Source organism: Vipera berus (assembly GCF_964194415.1).
Source record: "Vipera berus genome assembly, chromosome: 2".
NCBI classification, from domain to species: Eukaryota; Metazoa; Chordata; class Lepidosauria; order Squamata; family Viperidae; genus Vipera; species Vipera berus.
In genome coordinates this window covers 273962637-273987186 of record NC_138203.1, presented here as the reverse complement: position 1 = coordinate 273987186, position 24550 = coordinate 273962637, and the positions used below count along the sequence as shown (strand labels likewise).

At 45.6% G+C, this 24550-nt stretch overlaps 1 protein-coding gene across 1 annotated transcript in view; it reads right to left on the bottom strand.

The window, feature by feature from the left end:
• TNXB (tenascin XB) overlaps nucleotides 1-24550 on the bottom strand; it is a gene marked incomplete at its 5' end in the record, with an annotated part of 245615 nt that overhangs the window by 74302 nt on the left and 146763 nt on the right. Inside the window, 19 exons of the mRNA XM_081319139.1 lie at nucleotides 1440-1736; nucleotides 1910-2206; nucleotides 2802-3098; nucleotides 3267-3551; nucleotides 3732-4028; nucleotides 4193-4441; nucleotides 4727-5023; nucleotides 5179-5475; nucleotides 6361-6657; nucleotides 6822-7145; nucleotides 7321-7617; nucleotides 7779-8075; nucleotides 11586-11725; nucleotides 12323-12635; nucleotides 12802-13098; nucleotides 13265-13576; nucleotides 14906-15193; nucleotides 22277-22578; nucleotides 23815-24142. Coding sequence (XP_081175265.1) covers nucleotides 1440-1736; nucleotides 1910-2206; nucleotides 2802-3098; nucleotides 3267-3551; nucleotides 3732-4028; nucleotides 4193-4441; nucleotides 4727-5023; nucleotides 5179-5475; nucleotides 6361-6657; nucleotides 6822-7145; nucleotides 7321-7617; nucleotides 7779-8075; nucleotides 11586-11725; nucleotides 12323-12635; nucleotides 12802-13098; nucleotides 13265-13576; nucleotides 14906-15193; nucleotides 22277-22578; nucleotides 23815-24142 — 5511 coding nt within the window. The remainder of the gene's footprint in view (nucleotides 1-1439; nucleotides 1737-1909; nucleotides 2207-2801; nucleotides 3099-3266; nucleotides 3552-3731; nucleotides 4029-4192; nucleotides 4442-4726; nucleotides 5024-5178; nucleotides 5476-6360; nucleotides 6658-6821; nucleotides 7146-7320; nucleotides 7618-7778; nucleotides 8076-11585; nucleotides 11726-12322; nucleotides 12636-12801; nucleotides 13099-13264; nucleotides 13577-14905; nucleotides 15194-22276; nucleotides 22579-23814; nucleotides 24143-24550) is intronic.

The window sequence follows — 24550 nt, the reverse complement described above, 5'->3', positions numbered from 1 at the left end:
GGACACAAGGTCTCCCTCATAACAACAGCCACTCCCCCACCCCTACCCTGAGCCCGAGGCCGGTGCAGCACCCGGAAACCTGGTGGGCAAAGATCAACCAGAGGAATGCCGCCCTCTGGGCCCAACCAAGTCTCCGTGATGCAAGCCAGGTCCGCCTGCTCACCCTCGACCAAGTCACGGACGAGAGGAGCTTTGTTAACGACCGACCTGGCATTCAAGTACACCAGCCGGAGCTCAGGAGGCCCTCACTCCCGGGACCTCGGGGCGGAACCAGAGGGTCGGAGTGCCTCACCGCTTGTAAGCAGCGGAGAGGCCTTCCCTGAGATCGATACGGCCCTCTGTTCCTACACCTGCTGCCATTCCCTATCGTCGTGGGAATGGGTAGTCCCACAACTGGCCCTGGAGCCCCAGAAGCGACCGACCCCCGCTCCTCCCCCCCGCGATCCGCCTCGGCACTGGCCTGAACAGAGGTTGTTGGACTGCCCCCCTCGTCCAAACAACCAAAAGAAGAACCCTCCCTCCTCCCTAGCCCCCGAAAAAATTTCGACAGAAAACAAACCAGGGACCTCTTGTTAGGTTTACGTCGGAGGCCCGTACCCGTGCCCAGCCATCTCTCAGGATCCCAATAAATGGGCCCTTCCTCGAGATTGTACTCGGCTGGAAAGGCGGGTCGCCCCCAGGAAGGGGGAGCACCCCTGAGGGCGAGCAAGTCCGTAGAGGAGTACCTAAAACAATTTTAGCTGCAGTTTGAGGTAACGAGCTTATGTTGCTGCCAAGACCTTATCAGTAGGCAATTAATTAAAGCCTGTAGCATTAACTCTTGCGAGTCGTGCCTGCTTGTCTGTCTGTGCTCTGGGAGGGGGGAACAGAACACCCTGGGACACTGTGACCATCATAAATATGAATCAGTTGCCAAACATCTGAATGTAAATCACAAGACCCTGGAGATGCTGCAACATTCCAGCTGATCGGTGCTTCTTCTAGGCTCAGCAGAAGCACCAGAATCAGCACCAAGCTCTGGCTGGAGCCTGGCGCTGATCCAGGCGCTTCCACTGAGCCCTGACAGCCCCGAAGAAGAGCTGATCCTGGCGCTTCCGCTGAGCCCTGACAGCCCTGCAGCTCCAGCCATCTCTCACTCAGGCTTCAAAGGAATCAAAGCTCCCAGTGGGGTCAGTCCAATGGAGTTGGACAGAATCACTTGTGACATCAAGGACGGAAAACTCCCCTAGGCTGGGTTGGATGGGAATTGCCTCCTCTGTAATTGGAGCTAAAACAGGCATATGGAAAAGAAAAATGCTTGGTTTAAATATCTGGCTGTTGAAGATGCAACCTGGGAGCTGAAAGATTCAATAAAATGCTGCTTGCAAAAGAATGTTAACGTTAAGGTATAGAATGTTAATATGAAGATACAAGAGCTGAATCACACCCCCGAAACTGACCTGTGGTGGCATCTGTGGAGAGGGGGCTGGACCTCTTGCGCCCAGAGACTCCATAGAGATTGAACTTGTATCTATGGGAAGCAGCCAGCTTGGTCACTGTGACTTCATTGGTGCCTCCCTCCACAGGCAAAATTTGGGGTTGGCCATCTGCATCCTTGTACTGGACCAGGAACGAGTCAAAGCTCCCAGTGGGGACGGTCCAATGGAGTCGGACAGAGTCGCTTGTGACATCCAGGACTGAGAACTGCCCCAGGCTGGGTTGGACAGGAATTGGCTGCTCTGAATCTGGCAGGTGGGCTAAAACAGGAAAATGAATGAAAAGACATATGTATATCTTAGCCTTGAGGTTTGATATGCTATCTAGCAGTTGAAACATTCAGCTAATATGCTATCTGTTAACGAAAGCAATAACGTTAATATGATGTTGCAATATCATAAAACCCCCAGGCAGAATGTCTCCTGAAGCTCACCTGTGGTGGCATCAGTGGACAGGGGGCCGGAGCGTTTGCCCCCAGAGACTCCATAGAGGTTGAATTTGTATTGGTGAGAAGGAGCCAGGTTGGTCACTGTGACTTCACTGAGGCTTCCCTCCACAGGCAACATTTGGGGTTGGCCATCTGCATCCTTGTACTGGATCAGGAAGGAGTCAAAGCTCCCAATGGGGACGGTCCAATAAAGACGGAGAGAATTCCTTGTGACGTCAAGGACTGAGAAGTCTCCTAGGCTGGGTTGGACAGGAATTGGCTTCTCTGAGTCTCTAATGTGGGCTAAAGGAGAGAAATTTTTTAAAAAAGAGGCTTAGCTATTGGGTATGTCTAGTTTAATGAATAGAAGGACGAGGGGTGACATGATAGCAGTGTTCCAATATCTCAGGGGCTGCCACAAAGAGGAGGGACTCAAGCTATTCTCCAAAGCACCCAAAGGCAGGACAAGAGCAATGGATGGAAACTAATCAAGGAGAGAAGCAGCCTAGAACTAAGGAGAAATTTTCTGACAGTTAGAACAATTAACCAGTGGAACAACCTGCCTCCAGAAGCGGTGAATGCTCTAACAGTCGAAGTTTTTAAGAAGAGACTGGACAGCCATTTGTCTGAAATGGTATAGGGTTGGACTAGATGACCTCCAAGGTCCCTTCCAACATCATCATCATCATCATCATCATCATCATCATCATCATCATCATCATCATTATTATTATTATTATTATTATTATTATTATTATTATTATTATTATTATTATTACATGCCATCCAGAAGGTGCAACATTCAGTAAAAAATGCTGCTTGTTAAGGAAACCAAGAAAGTTAATATGAAGTTAAAGTATTTGAAAAGTTCCAACTCCACTTAAGTGCTGAAGCTGACCTGTGGTGGCATCAGTGGAAAGTGGGGTGGAACGTTTACGCCCCGAGACTCCATAGAGGTTGAACTTGTATCTGCGTGAAGGAACCAAGTTGGTTACGGTGACTTCTCGAGAGCTTCCTTCTACAGGTAATGCTTGAGGTTGGCCATCTGCATCCTTGTACTGGACCAGGAAGGAGTCAAAGTTCCCAGTGGGGACAGTCCAATGGAGATGGACAGAATCGCTCGTGATGTCCAAGACGGAGAACTCCCCCAGGCTGGGTTGGATAGGCATTTCCTTCTCTGAATGGGTAAGGTGAGCTAAAACGGGGCAGAGAAATATTTAGTTAAAATCTCTCCGCTCTTGAAGGTGTCACTTAAGAACTGGAACAATCAGTATAAAGATTTCTCGTTAAGGAAGTTAAGAAGGTTAATATGGAAGAATAACATATGAAGAACCCCCCAGTCACACCATATCCTGAAGCTGACCTGTGGTGGCATCAGTGGAGAGGGGCCTGGAACGTTTACGCCCAGAGACTCCATAGAGGTTGAACTTGTATCTGTGTGAAGGAACCAAGTCAGTCACTGTGACTTCATTGAAGCCTCCCTCCACAGGCAATGCTTGGGGTTGGCCATCTGCATCCTTGTACTGGACCAGGAAGGAATCAAAGTTCCCAGTGGGGACGGTCCAATGGAGACGAACAGAATTGCTTGTGACATCAAGGACAGAGAATTCTCCTAGGCTGGGTTGGACAGAAGTAGCCTCCTTTGAAACTGTAACATAGTGGAGGGCAGGGGGGAGGAAAGATTTAGTTAAAATTGTACTGATGTTGTAGATGAAATCCAGCAATTTTAATATTCAGCAACTAAGCTATTTCTTAAGGAAAACAGAGATGTTAATGTGATGTTAGAATATCTTAAAAGCTCCCAGATAGCATGTCATCTGAAGCTGACCTGTGGTGGCATCTGTGGAGAGAGGGCCGGAGCGTTTGCGCCCAGAGATTCCATAGAGGTTGAACTTGTATCTGCGTGAAGGAACCAGCTTAGTCACGGTGACTTCACGAGAGTCTCCCTCCACAGGTAACGCTTGAGGTTGGCCATCTGCATCCTTGTACTGGACCAGGAAGGAATCAAAGGTCCCAGTGGAGACGGTCCAATGGAGACGGACAGAATCGCTCATGACGTCAAGGACAGAAAACTCTCCTAGGCTGGGTTGGGCAGGAATTGGCTCCTCTGAGTCTGTAAGATGGGCTAAAATAAGGAAATAAAAGAAAAAACTAACTTATAATTTCCCTGGTCTTTGAGATAACACCCAAGCTCTGGAACCATCTGCAAAAAGGTTGCTGGTTAAAAAAAATCAAGAATGGAATGATAATATATAAGAACTCGCAGTCATGCCATATCCTGAAACTGACCTGTGGTGGCATCAGTGGAGAGGGGCCCGGAGTGTTTGTCTCCGGAGACCCCATAGAGGTTGAACTTGTATCTGCGTGAAGGAACCAGGTTGGTGACTGTGACTTCATGGGAGTTTCCCTCCACAGTCAATGCTTGGGGTTGGCCATCTGCATCCTTATATTGGATGAGGAAGGAGTCAAAGGTCCCAGTGGGGATGGTCCAATGGAGATGGACAGAATCACTTGTGGCCTCAATAACTGTGAAATCTCCTAGACTGGGTTGGACAGGAACTGTCTCCTTTGAGCCTATGATGAGAAAGGAAGGAAGGAAGGAAGGAAGGAAGGAAGGAAGGAAGGAAGGAAGGAAGGAAGGAAGGAAGGAAGGAAGGAAGGAAGGAAGGAAGGAAGGAATAGTTAGAAATCCACTGATGCTGCAGATGCAATCCCACAGTTTGAACATTCAGCAAATATGCTATTTGTTAAGAAAATCTGGAATCCTAATGTGATGTTACAATATGTTAAAATCTTCCAGGCAGAACGTCTTCTGAAACTGACCTGTGGTGGCATCAGTGGAGAGGGGACTGGAGCGTTTGCGCCCAGAGATTCCATAAAGATTGAACTTGTATCTGCGAGAAGGAGCCAGGTTGGTCACTGTGACTTCACGGGTGTTTCCCTCCACAGGCAATGCTTGGGGTTGGCCATCTGCATCCTTATACTGGATCAGGAAGGAGTCAAAGCTCCCAGTGACGATGGTCCAATAGAGATGGACAGAATCGCTTGCGACATCAAGGACTGAGAACTCGCCCAGGCTGGGTTGGACAAGACTTGTCTCCACCGAATCCGTAAGGTGGGCTAACCAAAGAAAACGAATGAAAAGGGTTAGTTCCTGATCTTGGTGGTGCCACCTAAAAGCTGGAACAATAAAAAAATATTAAAGAAATCAAGAACATGAATATGGAGGAATCATATCTGAAGGGCCTCCAGCCATACTAAATCCTAAAGCTGACCTGTGGTAGCATCAGTAGAGAGGGGCCTGGAACGTTTGCGCCCGGAGACCCCATAGAGGTTGAACTTGTATCTGCGAGAAGGAACCAGTTCGGTCACTGTGACTTCACGAGAGTCTCCCTCCACAGGTAATGCTTGAGGTTGGCCATCTGCATCCTTGTACTGGACCAGGAAGGAATCAAAGGTCCCAGTGGGGACCGTCCAATGAAGACGGACAGAATCACTCGTGACATCAAGGACGGAAAAGTCCCCCAGGCTGGGTGGGACAGGAATTGGCTCTTCTGTGTCTGTAAGGCGGGCTAAAACAGAGAAAATAAAGAAAAAAACTTAAGTTACATTTTCCTGGTCTTGGAGAGCCATCTAGGAGGTGGAATAACCAATACGTTTTTTGCTTATTAAGGATATCAAGACAATGAATACAGAATAATATCTGAACTGCCCTGTTGAAGAACTTCCTGAGCAGTTTAAAAGTGCCTGTAGGCCTTCCTTGCGTTCCCCTCTCAGCCCTCCCCATTGTCATAGCAACTGAGCTGCCAATCAAAGAACAGATCTCAATGAAACAGCAGTTTAGGGCAGGAGGGGAGAAGGAAGGAAGGAAGGAAGGCAAGATGGCTGCCAGGGAGCATTGCTTCCTCAGTCCTCATGAAGAAGAGGCTGAATAAGTGAAGCCAAATCCCTGGAGAAATAACAAGGCAATTACTAAAAGATAGACTGCCCTGATGTGGAGAGGCAAATGAAAGGAGGGAGCAAATGAGAAAACTGGGGAGAGAGAGAGGCATTTATTTCCTTCCCTCAGAGCTGGAGGGAGGGAAAAATTCTTCAAGCCATTTCCCTCAGATGCAGTAAAGTTTCAAAAGAGGAAAAGTCAACAAGCCTTGCCAGGAACCGACAAAACAGAAAAGACAAAGAGAAAGCCAAGTTTTGGACTAAATAACAATAGAAAACAAATTTTAAAAGATAAAAAGACAAATCAAACTGCAAAAAAAGAGGATAGCTCCATTGTGAGTGCCAATAGAGTGCCATACAAGCAGTCCTCCCTTAACATCCACTTCTTCAGTGACCTTTTGAAGCTAAAGTGCTGAATGAGGGGACTCATGATGGGTCCTCATAGCTGCTCTGTCACACTGTCCCCATGTTATAAGATCGTGATTTGAGTACGCAGCATACTAGCTTACGAGGCTGACCTGTGGTGGCATCTGTGGAGAGGGGGCTGGAGCGTTGGTTCCCAGAGATTCCATAGAGGTTGAACTTGTATATGTGGGAAGGAGCCAGGCTGGTCACTGTGACTTGATTGGAGTCTCCTTCTAGGGGCAACTCTTGAGGTTGTCCATCTGCATTCTTGTAGTGGATCAGGAAGGAATCAAAGGTCCCGCTAGGGACAGTCCAATGAAGTTGGACAGAAGTACTTGTGACATTAACAACTGAGAACTTCCCCAGGCTGAGTGGGAGAGGAACTGGTTCCTCTGAGTCTGCCAAGTGAACTAAAACAAGGAAAAGAAAGAAAAGCCCCAGTTATAATGTCCCTGGTCTTGGACACGCAGCCCAAGAGGTGTAACAATCAATAAGAAGTTAAAGTTAAGGAAATCTTAATCTTCCAAAATAACCTTCCAAGGGTTAATGTGGAAGAATAATATCTGAAAATTGCTCAGCCTTGCTAAATGCTGAAGCTGATCTGTCGTGGCATCTGTGGAGAGGGGGCTGGAGCGTTCGTGCTCAGAGACTCCATAGAGGTTGAACTTGTATCTGTGAGAAGGAGCCAGGTTGGTCACGGAAACGTCACGGGAGCCTCCCTCAACTGGCAAAGCTTGAGGTTGGCCATCTGCATCCTTGTATTGGATCAAGAAGGAGTCAAAACTCCCAGTGGGGACTGTCCAATAAAGACAGACAGAATTGCTTGTGACATCAAGGACGGAAAACTCCCCTAGGCTGGGTTGAACAGGAATTGGCTTCTCTGAGTCTGCAAGGCGGACTAAAAGAGGGGGTGGGGTAGGGGAGAAAAGGCTTAGTTCTAATTTCACTGGTGTTGGAGATGCAATCTAAAAGCTGGAGCAGTCAAAAATGGTACTTGTTAAGAAAACCCAGAATGTTACTTTGAAAGAATATTATCTGAAAAATGCCAAGCCATGCTAAATCCTGAAGCTGACCTGTGGTGGCCTCAGTGGTGAGAGGCCTGGAACGTTTTTCCCCAGAGACCCCATAGAGGTTGAACTTGTATCTGCGAGAAGGAGCCAGATTGGTCACCGTGACCTCAGTGGAGCCTCCCTCCACAGGCAATGCTTGGGGTTGGCCATCTGCATCCTTGTACTGGATCAGGAAGGAGTCAAAGCTCCCAGTGGGGACAGTCCAATGGAGACGGACAGAATCACTTGTGACATCAAGGACAGAGAACTCCCCCAGGCTGGGTTGGGCGGGAATTTGTTCTTCTGAATCTGTAAGGCGAGCTAAACAGGAAAATGAAAGGAAAGGGATAGTTAGAATTCCACTGATGTTGCAAATGTAACCCAGTAGATGGAAAAATCAGCAAATAGGCTATATATTAAGGAAATTGATAATACTAATATGACTTTAAAATCTGCCAGGTAGAGAAGTTCCTGAAACTGACCTGTCATGGCAAAAGTAGAGATAGGGTTGGAGCGTTTGCGCCCTGAGACTCCATAGAGGTTGAACTTGTATCTGCGCGAAGGAACCAGGTTGGTCACCGTGATTTCACGGGAGTCTCCCTCCACAGGCAATGCCTGAGGTTGGCCACTTGCATCCTTGTACTGGATCAGGAAGGAGTCAAAACTCCCGGTGGGGACAGTCCAATGTAGTCGGACAGAATCACTCGTGACATCAAACGCTGACATTTCTCCCAGGCTGGGTTGGAAAGAAGCTGGCTTCTCGGGCTCTGTGGTTTTAGCTTAAAGAGGAATATGGAAGAAAAGCTTGATTAGAATGTCTGACTTTTCGAGATGCAACCCAGGACTTGAAACATTCAGTAACCAAGCTGCTTATTAAAGAAACTAAGAATATTAATATGAAATTATAAGAGCTGACCCCTTCATGGATTACTGCCTTGTCGTGGCGAAGGGGCTTGCGTAATTCAATGAAGCTATGAGCTATGCCGTGCAGGGCCACCCAAGACGGACAGGTCATAGCAGAGAGTTCTGACAAAACGTGATCCACTGGAGAAGGAAATGGCAACCCACTCCAGTATCTTTGCCATGAAAACCCTATGGACAGTACCAAAAGGCAAAACGATATGACGCTGGAAGATGAGCCCCTCAGGTCGGAAGGCGTCCAATATGCTACTGGGGAAGAGCAGAGGGCTAGTACTAGTAGCGCCAGAAAGAATGAAGCGACTGGGCCAAAGCCGAAAGGACGCTCAGCTGTGGATATGTCTGGTGGTGAAAGGAAAGTCCGATGCTGTAAAGATTTTTTCTCCATAGGAACCTGGAATGTAAGATCCATGAATCAAGGCAAGCTGGACGTGGTCAAACAAGAGATGACAAGACTGAACATCGACATCTTAGGTATCAGCGAACTAAAATGGACAGGAATGGGTGAATTTAATTCAGATGACCATCAGGTATACTACTGCGGGCAAGAATCCCTGAGAAGAAATGGAGTAGCCTTCATAGTCAATAAAAGAGTAGGAAAAGCAATACTGGGATACAATCCTCAAAATGACAGAATGATCTCAGTTCGAATCCAAGGCAAACCATTCAATATCACAGTAGTCCAAGTCTATGCCCCAACCACTGGTGCTGAAGAGGATGAAATTGACCGGTTCTATGAAGCCCTACAGCACCTTATAGAACTAACACCAAAAAATGATGTCCTTATCATCATGGGGGATTGGAATGCTAAAGTAGGAAGCCAAAAGATAACCGGAATAACAGGCAAGTTTGGCCTTGGAGTACAAAATGAAGCAGGGCACAGGCTGATAGAATTTTGTCAAGAGAATAGGATGGTCATAGCAAACACTCTTTTCCAACAACCCAAGAGACGGCTCTACACATGGACATCACCAGACGGTCAACACAGAAATCAGATTGACTATATGCTCTGCAGCCAAAGATGGAGAAGCTCTATACAGTCAGTAAAAACAAGACCAGGAGCTGACTGTGGCTCAGACCATGAGCTTCTTGTTGCAAAGTTTAGGCTTAAACTGAAGAAAGTAGGGAAAAGCACCAGGCCAGTCAGGTATGAATTAAATCATATCCCCGTTGAATATACAGTAGAGGTGACAAATAGATTTAAGGAATTAGATCTGATAGACAGGGTGCCTGAAGAACTATGGACAGAGGTTCGCAACATTGTACAAGAGGTAGCAACCAAAACCATCCCAAAGGAAAAGAAATGCAAGAAAGCAAAATGGCTGTCTGAGGAAGCTTTGCAAATAGCTGAGGAAAGGAGGGAAGCAAAAGGCAAGGGAGAAAAAGAAAGATACGCCCAATTGAATGCAGAATTCCAGAGAATAGCTAGAAGAGATAAGAATGCCTTCTTAAATGAACAGTGCAAAGAAATAGAAGAAAACAATAGAATAGGGAGGACCAGAGATCTTTTCAAGAAAATTGGAGAGATGAAGGGAACGTTCAATGCAAAAATGGGCATGATAAAGGACCAAAATGGCAGGGACCTAACAGAGGCAGAAGAGATTAAGAAGAGATGGCAAAATTACACAGAAGAACTATACAAGAATGAGCTTAACGTCCCTGATAATCACAATGAGGTGGTCACTGACCTCGAGCCAAACATCCTAGAATGTGAAGTGAAGTGTGCCTTAGAAAAGCTGAGCAACAACAAAGCTAGTGGAGGTGACAGTATTCCAGCTGAGCTATTCAAAATCTTAAAAGACGATGCAGTAAAAGTGCTACACTCAATTTGCCAGCAAATTTGGAAAACTCAACAGTGGCCACAGGATTGGAAAAGATCAGTTTACATTCCAATTCCAAAGAAAGGCAGTGCCAAAGAATGTTCAAACTATTGCACCATTGCACTCATTTCTCATGCTAGTAAAGTTATGCTTAAAATCCTACAAGCTAGACTCCAGCAGTATGTGGATCGAGAACTACCAGAAGTACAGGCAGGATTTCGAAGAGGCAGAGGAACTAGAGATCAAATAGCCAACATACGCTGGATCATGGAGAAAGCTAGAGAGTTCCAGAAAAACATCTACTTCTGCTTCATTGACTATGCTAAAGCCTTTGATTGTGTGGATCATAACAAACTGTGGCAAGTTCTTAAAGAGATGGGAGTACCAGAACATCTTATTTGTCTCTTGAGAAACCTATATGCGGGCCAAGAAGCAACAGTGAGAACTGGACACGGAACCACTGATTGGTTCCAAATTGGGAAAGGTGTCCGGCAAGGCTGTATACTGTCGCCTTGCCTATTTAACTTATATGCAGAGCACATCATGAGAAAGGCAGGGCTAGAGGAGTCAAAAGTTGGAATTAAGATTGCTGGAAGAAATATCAACAACCTAAGATATGCAGATGATACCACTCTAATGGCAGAAAGTGAAGAGGAACTGAAGAGTCTCTTGTTGCGAGTGAAGAAGGAGAGTGCAAAAGTTGGGTTGAAACTAAACATTAAGAAAACCAAGATCATGGCATCCGGCCCTCTCAATTCCTGGCAAATAGATGGGGAAGAAATGGAGGTAGTGACAGATTTTATTTTCCTGGGCTCCAAGATCACTGCAGATGGGGACTGTAGTCAAGAAATTAAAAGACGCTTGCTCCTCGGGAGGAAAGCCATGGCAAATCTAGACAGCACACTAAAAAGCAGAGACATCACCCTGTCAACAAAAGTGCGTATAGTCAAGGCTATGGTCTTCCCAGTTGCAATGTATGGCAGTGAAAGTTGGACCATAAGAAAGGCTGAGCGGAAAAGAATTGAGGCCTTTGAACTTTGGTGCTGGAGAAGACTCCTGCGAGTCCCTTGGACTGCAAGGCGATCAAACCGGTCAGTCCTAGAGGAGATCAATCCCGACTGCTCTTTAGAAGGCCAGATCCTGAAGCTAAAACTCAAATACTTTGGCCACCTAATGAGGAGGAAGGACTCACTGGAGAAGAGCCTAATGCTGGGAAAGATTGAGGGCAATAGAAGAAGGGGACGACAGAGAATGAGGTGGCTGGATGGAGTCACTGAAGCAGTAGGTGTGAGCTTAAATGGACTCCAGAAGATGGTAGAGGACAGGAAGGCCTGGAGGAACATTGTCCATAGGGTCGCGATGGGTCGGACACGACTTCGCAACTAACAACAACAACATAAGAGCTGAAAAATCTCAGCACACTGACTCCTGAAGCTGACTAGTGGTGGCATAAGTATAGAGGGGGGCATAGTGTTTTTGTCCAGACTCCTTAAGAGGTTAAATTCGTATCTGTGGAAGAAGCCAGGTTGGTTACAATGACTTCATTGGAGCCTCCCTCAACAGGCAGGCCTTGGGGTTGGCCATCTGCATCTTTGTACTGTACCACAAAGATGTCAGAGCTCCCAGTAGGGATGGTGCAATAGAGATGGACCAAATCACTTGTGCCATCAAGGACCGAGAAGTCCCACAGGCTGGATTAGATAGGAACTGCATTCTCAATACTTGGAATTGGGGCTAAAAAGAGAGAAATAGAAGGAAAAGGTTACAATAATCTTTGTGGCAGTAGAAGTTAACTCAGTACTGTGTTTGGAAAATATTTCTGTATAGTTTGATGTTCTAGTATTGCTAATTTTGAAATGATATCAAGAGGTTGATAACATGACCCTTGTCTTCTTTATGTTCAGAATGTCCCTATTGTACTTGGCTTCATTCCCAATCTTGGATTCTATCAAGACTTTTAAAAATGGGAATTATTTAGACCTATAAACTGGCTACAACCCTGTCAGGAGAAGCTTCTCTTGACCCCACTGCAAAAAATAGTTGATATATGTTGTTCCTCAAAACTTGAGTTAGTTTGGTGTCCACCAGTTGGCTAAAGAGCGGTTGAAAGATTCCAAAGGGGCCAGGCAAAACAACAAAAAAACAGCACAATACCACCAAAAGATCCAACTCGCAGGACCTAGTATGAAACAAGATATTGAAGTGTTAGGCAACTACAGCAGCAATAACACTGCTTATTAAGGAAACCAATCGTGCTAATATGAAGGTATGATATCTGAAAATCTCACAATCCTTGAAGCTGACCTGTGGTGGCATCAGTGGAAAGCGGGGTGGAACGTTTGCGCCCTGAGACTCCATAAAGATTGAACTTGTATCTGCGAGAAGGAATCAGGTTGGTCACAGTGACTTCATGGGAATCTCCCTCCACAGGCAACGCTTGGGGTTGCCCATCTGCATCCTTGTACTGGATCAGGAAGGAGTCAAAACTCCCAGTGGGGACGGTCCAATGGAGTCGAACAGAATCACTTGTGACATCAAGGATGGAGAAGTCTCCTAGGCTGGGTTGAACAGGAATTGGCTCTCCTGAACCACTTATGTGAGCTAAAGCAGAGAAAGAAAATAGGTTTAGTTACAAGAGCCTTGGTGTTGGATATGCAATCCAGAAGCTGCAGGATTCAATAAAAATGTTTTGTTAAGGAAACCAAGAAAGTTCATATAAAGTTACAGTATTTGAAAAGTTCCATCTGCACTAAATGCTGAAGCTGACCTGTGGTGGCATCAGTGGAAAGCGGGGTGGAACGTTTGCGCCCTGAGACTCCATAAAGATTGAACTTGTATCTGCGAGAAGGAACCAGGTTGGTCACAGTGACTTCATTGAAGCTTCCCTCCACAGGCAACATTTGGGGTTGCCCATCTGCATCCTTGTACTGGATCAGGAAGGAGTCAAAGCTCCCAGTGGGGACAGTCCAATGGAGTCGAACAGAATCACTTGTGACATCAAGGATGGAGAAGTCTCCTAGGCTGGGTTGAACAGGAATTGGCTCCCCTGAACCACTTATGTGGGCTAAAGCAGAGAAAGAAAATAAGCTTAGTTATAAGAGCCTTGGTGTTGGATATGCAACCCAGAAGCTGCAGGATTCAATAAAAATGGTTTGTTAAGGAAACCAAGAAAGTTCATATAAAGTTACAGTATTTGAAAAGTTCCAACTACACTAAATGCTGAAGCTGACCTGTGGTGGCATCAGTGGAGAGGGGGCCAGAGCGTTTGCGTCCAGAGACTCCATAAAGGTTGAACTTGTATCTGCGAGAAGGAGCCAGGTTGGGCACTGTGACTTCATTGAAACTTCCCTCCACAGGCAACATTTGGGATTGGCCATCTGCATCTTTGTACTGGACCAGGAAGGAGTCAAAGCTCCCAGTGGGGACGGTCCAATAAAGACGGACAGAATTGCTTGTGACGTCAAGGACTGAGAACTCCCCCAGGCTGGGCTTAATCGCTATAGTCTCATCTGTCTTCTCCTTCTTTGGTTCCTGAACTGCAGCTATAAGGGACAGGGAATAAAAAAAGTTGTTGTCATCACCATTCATCACTGGGAACTGCTTTCCCTTGCAACTTGTAATAAATCTTTCCAGAAAAAAAATATTAGAAATAAACCTGTATGCTTTCTATGCATGTTCTTTGCATGTTCATAATAATTCAGTTAATAGTTAACTTTAACTGGTTTATCTTTTCTGCAAAGGAAATAATGTGCTGGAAGATGACAAGAAAACATTAGGAAATACTTTCCTATTTTATATATATAACCCTGACTTCTCTTTAGAAGGCCAGATCCTGAAGTTGAAACTCAGATACTTTGGCCACCTAATGAGAAGAAAGGACTCACTGGAGAAGAGACTAATGCTGGGAAAGATTGAGGGCACGATAAGAAGGGAACGACAGAGAATGAGGTGGCTGGATGGAGTCACTGAAGCAGTAGGCGTGAGCTTAAATGGACTCCAGAAGATGGTAGAGGACAGGAAGGCCTGGAGGAACGAATCCCGAGTGCCGCGTAGCAGAGTGAGTGCCTGTTACTCGTCCCAGCTTCTGCCAACCTAGCAGTTCGAAAGCACGTAAAAATGCAAGTAGAAAAATAGGGACCACTACGGTGGGAAGGTAACAGCGTTCTGTGCGCCTTCTGTGCGCCTTCTGTGCGTCTAGTCATGCCGGCCACATGACCACGGAGACATCCTCGGACAAGCGCTGGCTCTTCGGCTTTGAAACGGAGATGAGCACCGGCCCCTAGAGTCGGAAACGACTAGCACGCATGTGCGGGGGAATCTTTACCTTTACATATATATATATATATATATATATATATATATATATATATATATATATATATATATATATATATATATATATATATATATATATATATATATATATATATATATATATATATATATATATATATATATATATATATATATATATATATATATATATATATATATATATATATATATGTATATACATATACATATATATATATATATATATGTGTGTGTGTGTGTGTGTGTGTGTGAGTGAAATATTTGTCAAGTCATTTGAATATGCCTTGCTAATTAAATCTGTTTGGCCTAACTCAAGGCTATCCACAGGTTATAGTCACAACTTATGACAGCTCATTATTTGTGTAAATTATTCAAATTGCTAATAAAATTCAAATTGCCTCCCTAAAATTCTTTATTAGCAATTTGAATAATTTACATATATTTTACATATACATATATATCTTCAAAGCCGAAGAGCCAGCGCTTGTCCGAGGATGTATATATGGAAGAGGAGCTTTCTTCGATTGAAGAAAAGATGTCAAAGCTGGTTGGCTAACCTGTCACAGCATCTGCAAAGATGGGTCCAAAGTGCTGTGTCCCCAAGATGCCATAGAGGTTGAATCTGTATCTTTGGGAGGGAACCAAATTGGGAATGATGGCTTCGCGGGAATCTTGGTCCATAGGCAGAGCTTGATCACCACCTTCTGAGTCTTGATACTGGAGTAAAAAGGAATCAAATCTGCCAGTTGGCACTCTCCATGTAAGATGGACAGAGTTGCTGGTCACCTCTGATACAGCCAGATCACTGAGGATGGTTTTGTGGACCGACACATCTTCCTGTGATCCTGTGGAAATAAAAGATAGCCGCCCTCTTTGAGATCACTAGCTCTTGTCCATCTTTTAAGAAATCAGTTATGCTTTTAAGGCTGCTGTCCTAGGCTTAGCTCTGTGTGGATCTGTATAAATTCCATCCCTTTTATCATTTACAATAATAAAGCAATATATTTGCGAGCTGTTTCTTTAATGGATTATATTTGGCTGGCTGTATTCCCAAGGCTAGGGCTCTAAATGTGTTACAGGCCTAGTTTCCTGATTTTACTATTAACTGGCCAAGTATCTCAGCTGCTGTGTATATTTATTTTGGATGTTTTTATATTGTCTTATAGTTTGGGAATTGTAAGCTGCCCAAAGTCATTGGCCGAGATGTGTGCAGCTATAGAAATTGAATAAATAAATATAAATACATAAAATATTTAACCTGATAAAAATTCACGTCCATTCGCAACGGCAACTTTTCCTAAATTACATAAGTTTTACATCTCCCTGTGAAGAAACAATGCCACATGAAAGCACACATTATGTGCAGACATTTAGAATGGGTATTACCCCAGTCTGTCTTTTTCCTCCATGTGAACTGTTAGATGTTTAGTGCCAGCCATTGGCAGTTCCCCAAAAGGGTCATCAGATGGAGGCAAAGAGACTTCTTTGCTTCCACTGATGAGCCAAGGGTCTCAGACCCACAGCCCCATTGGCGAGAGAGTTTTATGGTCAAGGAGGGGCCAAGACCCCCCATAAATACCTCTGCACGAGGGGCTGCTCTTTGTTCTCCATTTTCCAGCTTCTTGTTCTGCTTCTACTCCTAGTTAGTTTAGTCATGTAATCCTAGCTTGTTTTGTTTTATTTTATTTCTCTCTCACATGCAGGCATGAATGCTTTCATGCCAAGTATTTCTTTCTCTTTGATCTATCATGAATAAAACTAATATGATTGCATCTCTGCGTTCTGCCTTTGCTTGGGAGCTCCTTTAACGATTCATTGTGAGTCCACCTCACAAGTTGGTAGCAGAGAGGATGGTTTAAAGGAAAGCTTCCAAGTTTGCAGAAGATTTGAAACTGAAATGGATGGCCGGAGATCCCAGATCGTTACCAGGAGTCATCAATCAAAGATGCCTACATCCAAGACTTCAGTCCCTGAAGCAACCTCAGCTGCAGATGAGAGTGCAAATGGCCTTCATTCCGTCAGAGGATCCAGCAGAGCGTCCAGGACCCCTTCACATGCCTCTCTACAACTGAACGCCACAGAGGAGAGCATACAAGGTTTGCAGACTGTCCAAGATTGCTCAGATGCTGCAGAGTCGGACCTGGCTGAGACCAAACGCCGCGTGAGTAAACTGACTGCACAGGAACATGAAGAGCTGCTTAAAGAGATCCTTGCAATGCAGGAGGAGGGAGGGGCAGCCCAGGGAACAGCTCAGAAAGCCTTAGAACCCCTGGTGAGCCTCTCCCTAGAGACCACGAGGCCCCAAAATATGGCGCCCGCCTCCCTTAGTGACCCCGGGACCCCAAGGCTTTTGGCGCGAACCCGCCCCCCCCAGCTGTGAGCTACAGCTTCCTGGGACAAGCGGAAACAAGATGGCTCCGCCCACATGGTCTGGCACAGGAAACAAGATGGCGGCCCCCACTAAATCTAACAAAGACTTGATTTGTTTAAGTCTGGAAGGCCAGCAGTCCCTGGCATCCAGCCAAAATTGCCAGCAATCCCTGGCATACAGCAGAAATGACATGCAATCCCTGGCTTCTAGCCACAGCAGCATGCATATTCCTGATTTCTCCCCCCCACAAAGCCTAAAGTGCTATGATGGCGATGAGATCTGCCCAGCCGATACTAATACAAATACAAATGCAATTAAAACGGCCATCCAAGTCCTGACTACGGCCCTGGGGGCCAAGCAGACGTCGGGGGTGCCCACCCCCCCCAAGGCTTCCCATCCTCTCCCCAGGGCCCAACTGCCGGGGGGAATCCAGCCTGCAGCCTCCCAACAATCAACCCCCGCGGCCTCCCACCTTCTCTTCAGGTCTTCATGACCAGCGAGGGCAAAGAGAAACAGACAATGATGAAAATCCATGTGCTTGCAGCAACAAGAAAGGGATGCCGGCCGGCAAATCTGGGCTCCGCCCCCCCAATGCCTCATGGGAAGAAGGGAGAAACCCTGAACAACGCCCTCCCCCGGGTCACATGGTTCCCGGGCACGCCCACCCGGAGTCAATAAGTAATCAAGAAGGATTCACTTCAGGAGTAAGCATTTTTCCGCTTCCTTTTACATCAATGGACGTGTCAGATTTCTTTGAATATGGGTCTGAGTTTCTAGCCACAGACCTTCCTAGAGATTTTAAAAAAGTACAGCTGGGAGGGGAGAATTATAGCAGTTGGAGTAAAGATATACAGCTATATCTCTTAAAGAATGGGATTCTACAAATGGTTCGGAAACCCCCCCCCCTCCCCCATGGGGATGTCAAGAAGAGCTGTGACACTTGCAGGCTTATTCTGCTCTACTCAGTTCTCTGGACAATAACTTGTTCCCTAGCATTCCAGCTGGTCTCAGAGCTGCTGAGGTCTGGAAACTGTTATTCAAACTATTCAACAGCGATACCATTGGTTCCATCACCAGATATACAACTGAGCTTTATACAACCAAACTGAAGTTTGGTGCCAGCATGCCTGAACATCTTGCAAAATTAAAGGCACTCAGGGCAGAATTGATTTCCAGACATTTTCCTGTGTCTGATGTGAGCATGCTCTCCATAATTTTTACTTCTCTAGACAGGAGTTGGAGCAATTTCATTGTTTCACTCGAAGCGGTCAAGAGGGAAGACATAAATCTGTCCTACCTCACAGGGAGACTGATCAAAGAAGATCGGAGAAGGAGAGATGCTGGAGAATACGCTAGAGTCACCACTCAGCAAGCCAGAAGGGGGCACCACAACTCAGAGCAAATTAATGCTCTGCTTAAATGTTTCATCTGTGGCTCTGAGGAGCACCTCAAGAAAGACTGCCCTCATCAATATCAAGCCCCTAAACGTGGTCCCAATCAAGTAAGAAGCAAAGGGGGAGGAAGGGGGCGTGGCAGGGGCAAGGGAAATTCACTGCGTACTTGTTCCCTCACCCCCACAACAAAGGCTGATAGCTCCACTGACTTATGGTTGCTGGACTCTGGAGCTTCTTCTCACATTACTAATATGAGTCAAGGTTTTAAAAGGTTAAAGAAAATTAACTCATCTGTCAAGGTTGCAAACGGTGATACTGCTTCAGTTGTTGGGGAGGGGTTTGTTTCTGTACCTGGGCTTGGCAAAGTTGAGGGTGTCTTGCACGCGCCTTCCATAGCCAACAACCTTTTGAGCATCACCAAATTGTGTGACGATGACAAAGTGGAAGTCTTATTTCGCAAGGGGGGAGGTCATGTCACCCGGGACCAGAGGGTCATTGGAAATATTACCATAATAAATGGCTTACCATATTTTTCTCCCAAGCCACCACAGCCTGCCCCAAGGCTTTCCAAGGGCAGTGTGGGCAAGGAGCCTGAATCTCAGCAGGCACCTACAGTACCACTCAAAGCAAACAGAGCCAAGAGAGTGTCAATGGGGAAGCCAATTCACAATAAGTGCGTCCACCTCATGCACAGAAGGCTAGGACATGCAAGCTTCCCTGTAGTTAAAAAGATGGGAGAATTTGCTGAGGGAGTCCAGCTCAAGGACTGTGACGTGTTTCTGGACTGTGCCATCTGCAAGAAAACAAAGAGGAAGGCTGCTCCTATACCAAAGGTGTCATCCCGTAAGACTCTATATCCGTACCAACTAGTACATGTTGATTTGGTTGGGCCTTTTACACCTTCCCTAGGAAAGAAAAAGTATTTTCTCACTGCCGTTGATGATTTTTCGAGATACGGCCACGTGTATACTCTCACAGAGAAATCTGAAGCCTTTGATGCCATAAAGTCACTGTACAACTTCGTAGAGACCCAGTACAAGACCAAGATCGCACAATTGCAGAGCGATCGCGGGGCTGAGTTCATGTCTCAGAAGTTCCAGGACTGGGTAAGGCGTAAGGGCATCCGCCATTTTCTAACTGCACCGTTCACCCCGTCGCAAAATGGTGTAGCTGAGAAAAGGAATGGAATCCTGCAAACCATGATGCGTAGTCTGATTGCAGACGCAAAAGTCCCAGAATCATACTGGGGGGAGGCAATTCATTATGCCAATTACACCTTAAACCGCACCTGGAGCAGTGTTGTAAACCAGACCCCATATTTCCTAGTTCACGGTAGGAAACCAAATCTGGCACATTTGCGCGTGTTCGGTTCCTATGCATGGGTACACATCCCCAAGCAGCTGCAGAAGAAGGGGAGATCTGTTTCCCAGAGACTAAGGTTCTTGGGCTATGCTCCTGGCTCCAAGGCCTATCGTTTCCTGGGAGAAGGGGGCAGGCCTGTGACTTCCCAATCTGCCTCTTTCGAAGAGGATTCCAATTGGACCCAGATCCACTCAAATGATCTGAGCCCATATGCCAACCGACCCAGCAAGGACACACCGACCGCGACATCGCCAGAGGCGACCTCGTACCCTGCCACCGACGAAAGTGAGGAACAAGATGAAGATGCGTCCAGTCCCACGGAGGAAGACACGCCGTCTTCACCCCCAGCGACACCTCAGAGACCCGCGGAAGAAAAGAGCGGTGAGTGGCAGAAGGTAAGGAGGTCAAAGCGGTCCAACAAAGGGATCCCGCCAAAGAGAATTGACATTGGCCACATCGCGTCTGTCAACAGCGTTGTGGTCACCCCAAAATCCTTCTCTGACATCCAGGAGCTGCCCATCGAGGAGCAGGAGAGATGGCAGCTCGCGATGGAGAAGGAAATGCAGAGCTTAAAACAACTTAAGGTCTTCACCCCCCAGCAACCTCCAAAGGAGAGGAAAGTCATTGGCACAAGGTGGGTTTACAAGGCCAAACCACTTGCCAATGGTCTCTACCTGTATAAGGCCCGTTTGGTAGCCCAGGGCTTCGCTCAGCGTTATATGGAGGACTACTCGGAGACTTACTCTCCAACCGTCCGGGCAGAGAGTGTCAAGGCCGCCCTCGTGACTGCAGCCGCTCTGGGAGAAGAAGTCCAATTTGACATCCAGACGGCTTACCTCCACGCCAACTTGGACCGGCAGATCTACGTGAGAGCCCCTCCTGGCTACCAGCAAGAAGAGGGAAATACATGGTTGCTTCACAAAGGGTTATATGGTCTTAAGCAGTCAGGGAAATTATGGTATGACTGTCTTAGAAAGAGTTTAGAACGAGTTGGTTTCTCAGAATCTCATGCAGATCAATGTGTTTTCACACGCAATTCCAAGGGAACCACAGAACGGGTGTTACTTTATGTGGACGACCTATTATATGTAGGGCCTAACAAGGAAAGGTGTGATGAATTTGCCAAGGCCCTGGAAGAAAAGTTTACTCTGAAGTCTTTGGGGCGGGTTGACAAGTACTTGGGTGTGCATATTTTGGCCACTAAAGGGGGGTTCGCTCTATCTCAAAAAGAAAAGATAGAGGAATTACTGGCCAAATGCAAAATGACAGAATCCAATCCTACGCATAGCCCAATGCAAAGCGACTTTTACAACCACACCCATAAGGACGGTCCTGAGTTCACAGATAACACGCTCTACAGATCTGTGATTGGCTCCTTGCTATACATCAGCAATTGGAGCAGACCTGACATAGCTTTAGCTGTGAATCTATTGTCCAGGCATGTGGAACACCCAAAGGAATTCCACTGGACTGCTGTTAAAAGGGTGCTTAGATACCTAAAGGGCACAGCTGATGCCCTCCTTATGCTAGAACCAGAAAAGGGGAAGACGGCCCAGCTCTCCGCTTACTCAGACGCAGACTGGGCTGGAGACACCAAAACTAGACGGAGCACTTCTGGTTTCCTCATTTTGCTAAATGGCTGCCCAATACATTGGCATGTTAGGCAGCAAAAATTTATTTCTTGCTCCACGGCCGAGGCTGAATATGCCAGCCTGTCAGACACGGCCAATGATTTGACTTGGTTCAATGAGCTGATAACAAGCATCTGGGCATCTCCCCCTCTGCCCATCCAAATCCTAGAGGACAACACTGCCGCAATTGCAATCTCGGAGGCTTATGCAGTAGGCTCCAGATCTCGCCATATAGACATACGCTATAAAAATGTCAGACAGCTTACCAAAAAGGGTTTTATACATGTTGAGCACTGTAACACAGCTGACCAGATAGCCGATCTGTTTACCAAGCCTGTTCCCGTTGACCGGCACAACCTTCTGTGTAAGCGTTTGTGTTTGGCCTTCTGAATGTTTTCATGCATGTCCATGACACCTGCTCACCCCTTACATACATTCACTGGTCCCTGTCATTGGCTGGCAAGAAGGGGAATTGTTAGATGTTTAGTGCCAGCCATTGGCAGTTCCCCAAAAGGGTCATCAGATGGAGGCAAAGAGACTTCTTTGCTTCCACTGATGAGCCAAGGGTCCCAGACCCACAGCCCCATTGGCGAGAGAGTTTTATGGTCAAGGAGGGGCCAAGACCCCCCATAAATACCTCTGCATGAGGGGCTGCTCTTTGTTCTCCATTTTCCAGCTTCTTGTTCTGCTTCTACTCCTAGTTAGTTTAGTCATGTAATCCTAGCTTGTTTTGTTTTATTTTATTTCTCTCTCACATGCAGGCATGAATGCTTTCATGCCAAGTATTTCTTTCTCTTTGATCTATCATGAATAAAACTAATATGATTGCATCTCTGCGTTCTGCCTTTGCTTGGGAGCTCCTTTAACGATTCATTGTGAGTCCACCTCACATGAACATCCCGTATTTCTATCCACCTCTTGGAAACGTACTTCTTTTTCAGATGCATCTCTTGCAATCTTTCTTTTTTGTCATTCTCCACCAACTCGATCTGCAGGGTTGTCTCTTTCGATTTTGGTCAAGAGGCAAATATACATTTACTACCACGTGGAGGCTGGCTCAGAGAGAAGCTGAAATCAAGCTTTATCCCTGGGAGAAAGCAACTGGATAGGGAAGGAAAGTCACATGTCTTGCAGAGAAATTCTGCAGCTCTCTTAAACTATTCAACTGACCTGTGATGAAAGTTATGGAGGCAGGACCCAAATGTCTCTGGTTGGAGATGCCATAGAGATCTATTGTATATCTGTGGGAAGGAGCCAGGTCAGGGATGGTGATTTCACGAGAATCTCCCTCGGTGAGCAGCTCTCGGAGTCTGCCTTCAGCATCTTTATATTGAATTAAAAAGGAATCGAAGGTCCCAGAGGAGACTGTCCAGGACAAGTGGGCAGAATTGCTAGTCACAGTGGCAGAAACATCTTTAAAAGTAGCAGGAGCTTTTCCTGTGCTACTGGAGCCTGTGATAAAAGAAAAGAAAAGAAAAAGAAAGGAAAACAAGGAATATCATTTTAATAGAATATGCTGCTTTAATAACAACAGTCAAAATTTATTAAACATGTGCTGCCCGACTCCCATAGTAATAATAGATGCAAGCTCCCCAGAATGCTTGGATAGGGACAAGGTATAACAAACAAACAAATAAATAAATAAAGACAGTGCTGCAAGGTCAGAACAGGGCTTAGAAAGTCCTTGGGAAACTCACACAAAAATGGAGAATTGCAAGTCTGTGAAGATTCTTGGGCAGAAAAAGATTGTCATATAGTTGAAATACAGCTTGCAAATGTACAGAATCATGAAATACGATGCACATTGTATAAGGGAAGAATGTCAGTGAAATAATCTATTAGGTAATTGCGATAGTGATGAAAATAATTTTATAAGCAATAATTGTAGGTGTAGCAGCAATAAATCTACTTCATTGCTGCTCAAAAACTGCATTGCTTCAGCTTATTATTAAAAAAGAGGGGGTTTTTTAGATGAACAAATATACTGCCTTAATTATGTTTTGAAGCATGATGACTGTCTACCTTGTGTGACTGTGTTTTGTTTGGACTATTTCAGCAATGTTATCCACAGTCTGAATCCTGCAAATAGAGCAACTGATAATATTATTTTGGAAGCCCATTTCTGTTACAACACTTCAGTGATTCTCAGTCTTGGCCACTTTAAGATCGCTTGAACTTCAACTCCCAAAATTGGTTGCAAAGCTATGTTTTTTAAAAAATACTATCATTAGGTAAGCAAGGACTACCCGTATCTGAACTTCGGGGATTGAATTCCACACATCTTAAAGTTGCTAAGGTTGAGGGAGACACTGCACTAGTTGATTCGGCTTTGTGCACCATTGTCAATGCTGCAAACATTAACATGTTTTTGCACTGACAATATAAGAGACAGCCTTTTGTTTAAACTGCTCCACTTTGAATCTTGAAGGGAGGGAATTTTTCTAACATCTATTTTGAGAAGATAAGAAAGCCCGTGTACAGAATGGGACGAGAGACCTCATATGTAAAACTAATTGGATAATGTGATTTATGACGTGTAGATAAGGGCGGGGATTGTGTGTGTGTTACAATGGGTTTGGGGGGAGGAGATTTCAGATTCTGGCATCCCTCCATGAGTGCCGATGTTTCGTTTCATTACTAAGACTTTTTAGATAAATAATATGCCTGCAATTTGTTTGACTTGTCTCATTCATCGGAACCATGACAACCATCTCATTTCCAATTCATGACAAAAGACTGTGCTCAGAACCCATTGCTTACCTGGGACTACTTCCAAGGACACGGGGCCAAAGGGCTTACGGCCTAGGAGAACATAAAAGTTGAATCTGTATTTTCGGGAGGGCACCAAGTTAGAAATCGTGGCTTCTCGAGTGTTCTTGTCCATTCGAAGCACCTTGGGCTTGCCCTCGGCGTCTTTATATTGGATCACAAAGGAGTCAAAAGGCCCAGTGGGGGCATCCCAGGAAAGGTGAACTGAAGTGTCTGTGACACTTAAAAGAGAGAAATCTCCCAGCCTGGGCTCTTCCGGTTCTATTGCTGACAAGAAAAAAGGAGAGAGAAAATGACAGCTAGGAATTTCTTGGAAGAAGAGGAAAGACAGATGATGGGAGAAAATAGGGCTGTATGTACGAGTCTTGCGGGTCTCACCTATGGGTTGAATAAGTAAAATATACCGTGTTAGGCTGTACCTGCATTGGCAAGGAAGAATGGTTGGTTTACAAAAATTAGTTTTAGTCTGTTCAAAAACTAGCGGCTTGGGAAAAATTCAGAGTAAGGATCACAGGGGTGAGAAGTGAGTGAAAAAGGTGCTGATGGACAGAGAAGGCTATTTTAGCCCCATTGCTGTTTGGGTGCTTCTAGACCAGGGCTTTTCAACCTTTTCACAGATTGTACCACTTTTAGGACATGACAATATTTGAGTACCACCAGTGCTTAGCAAGGTGT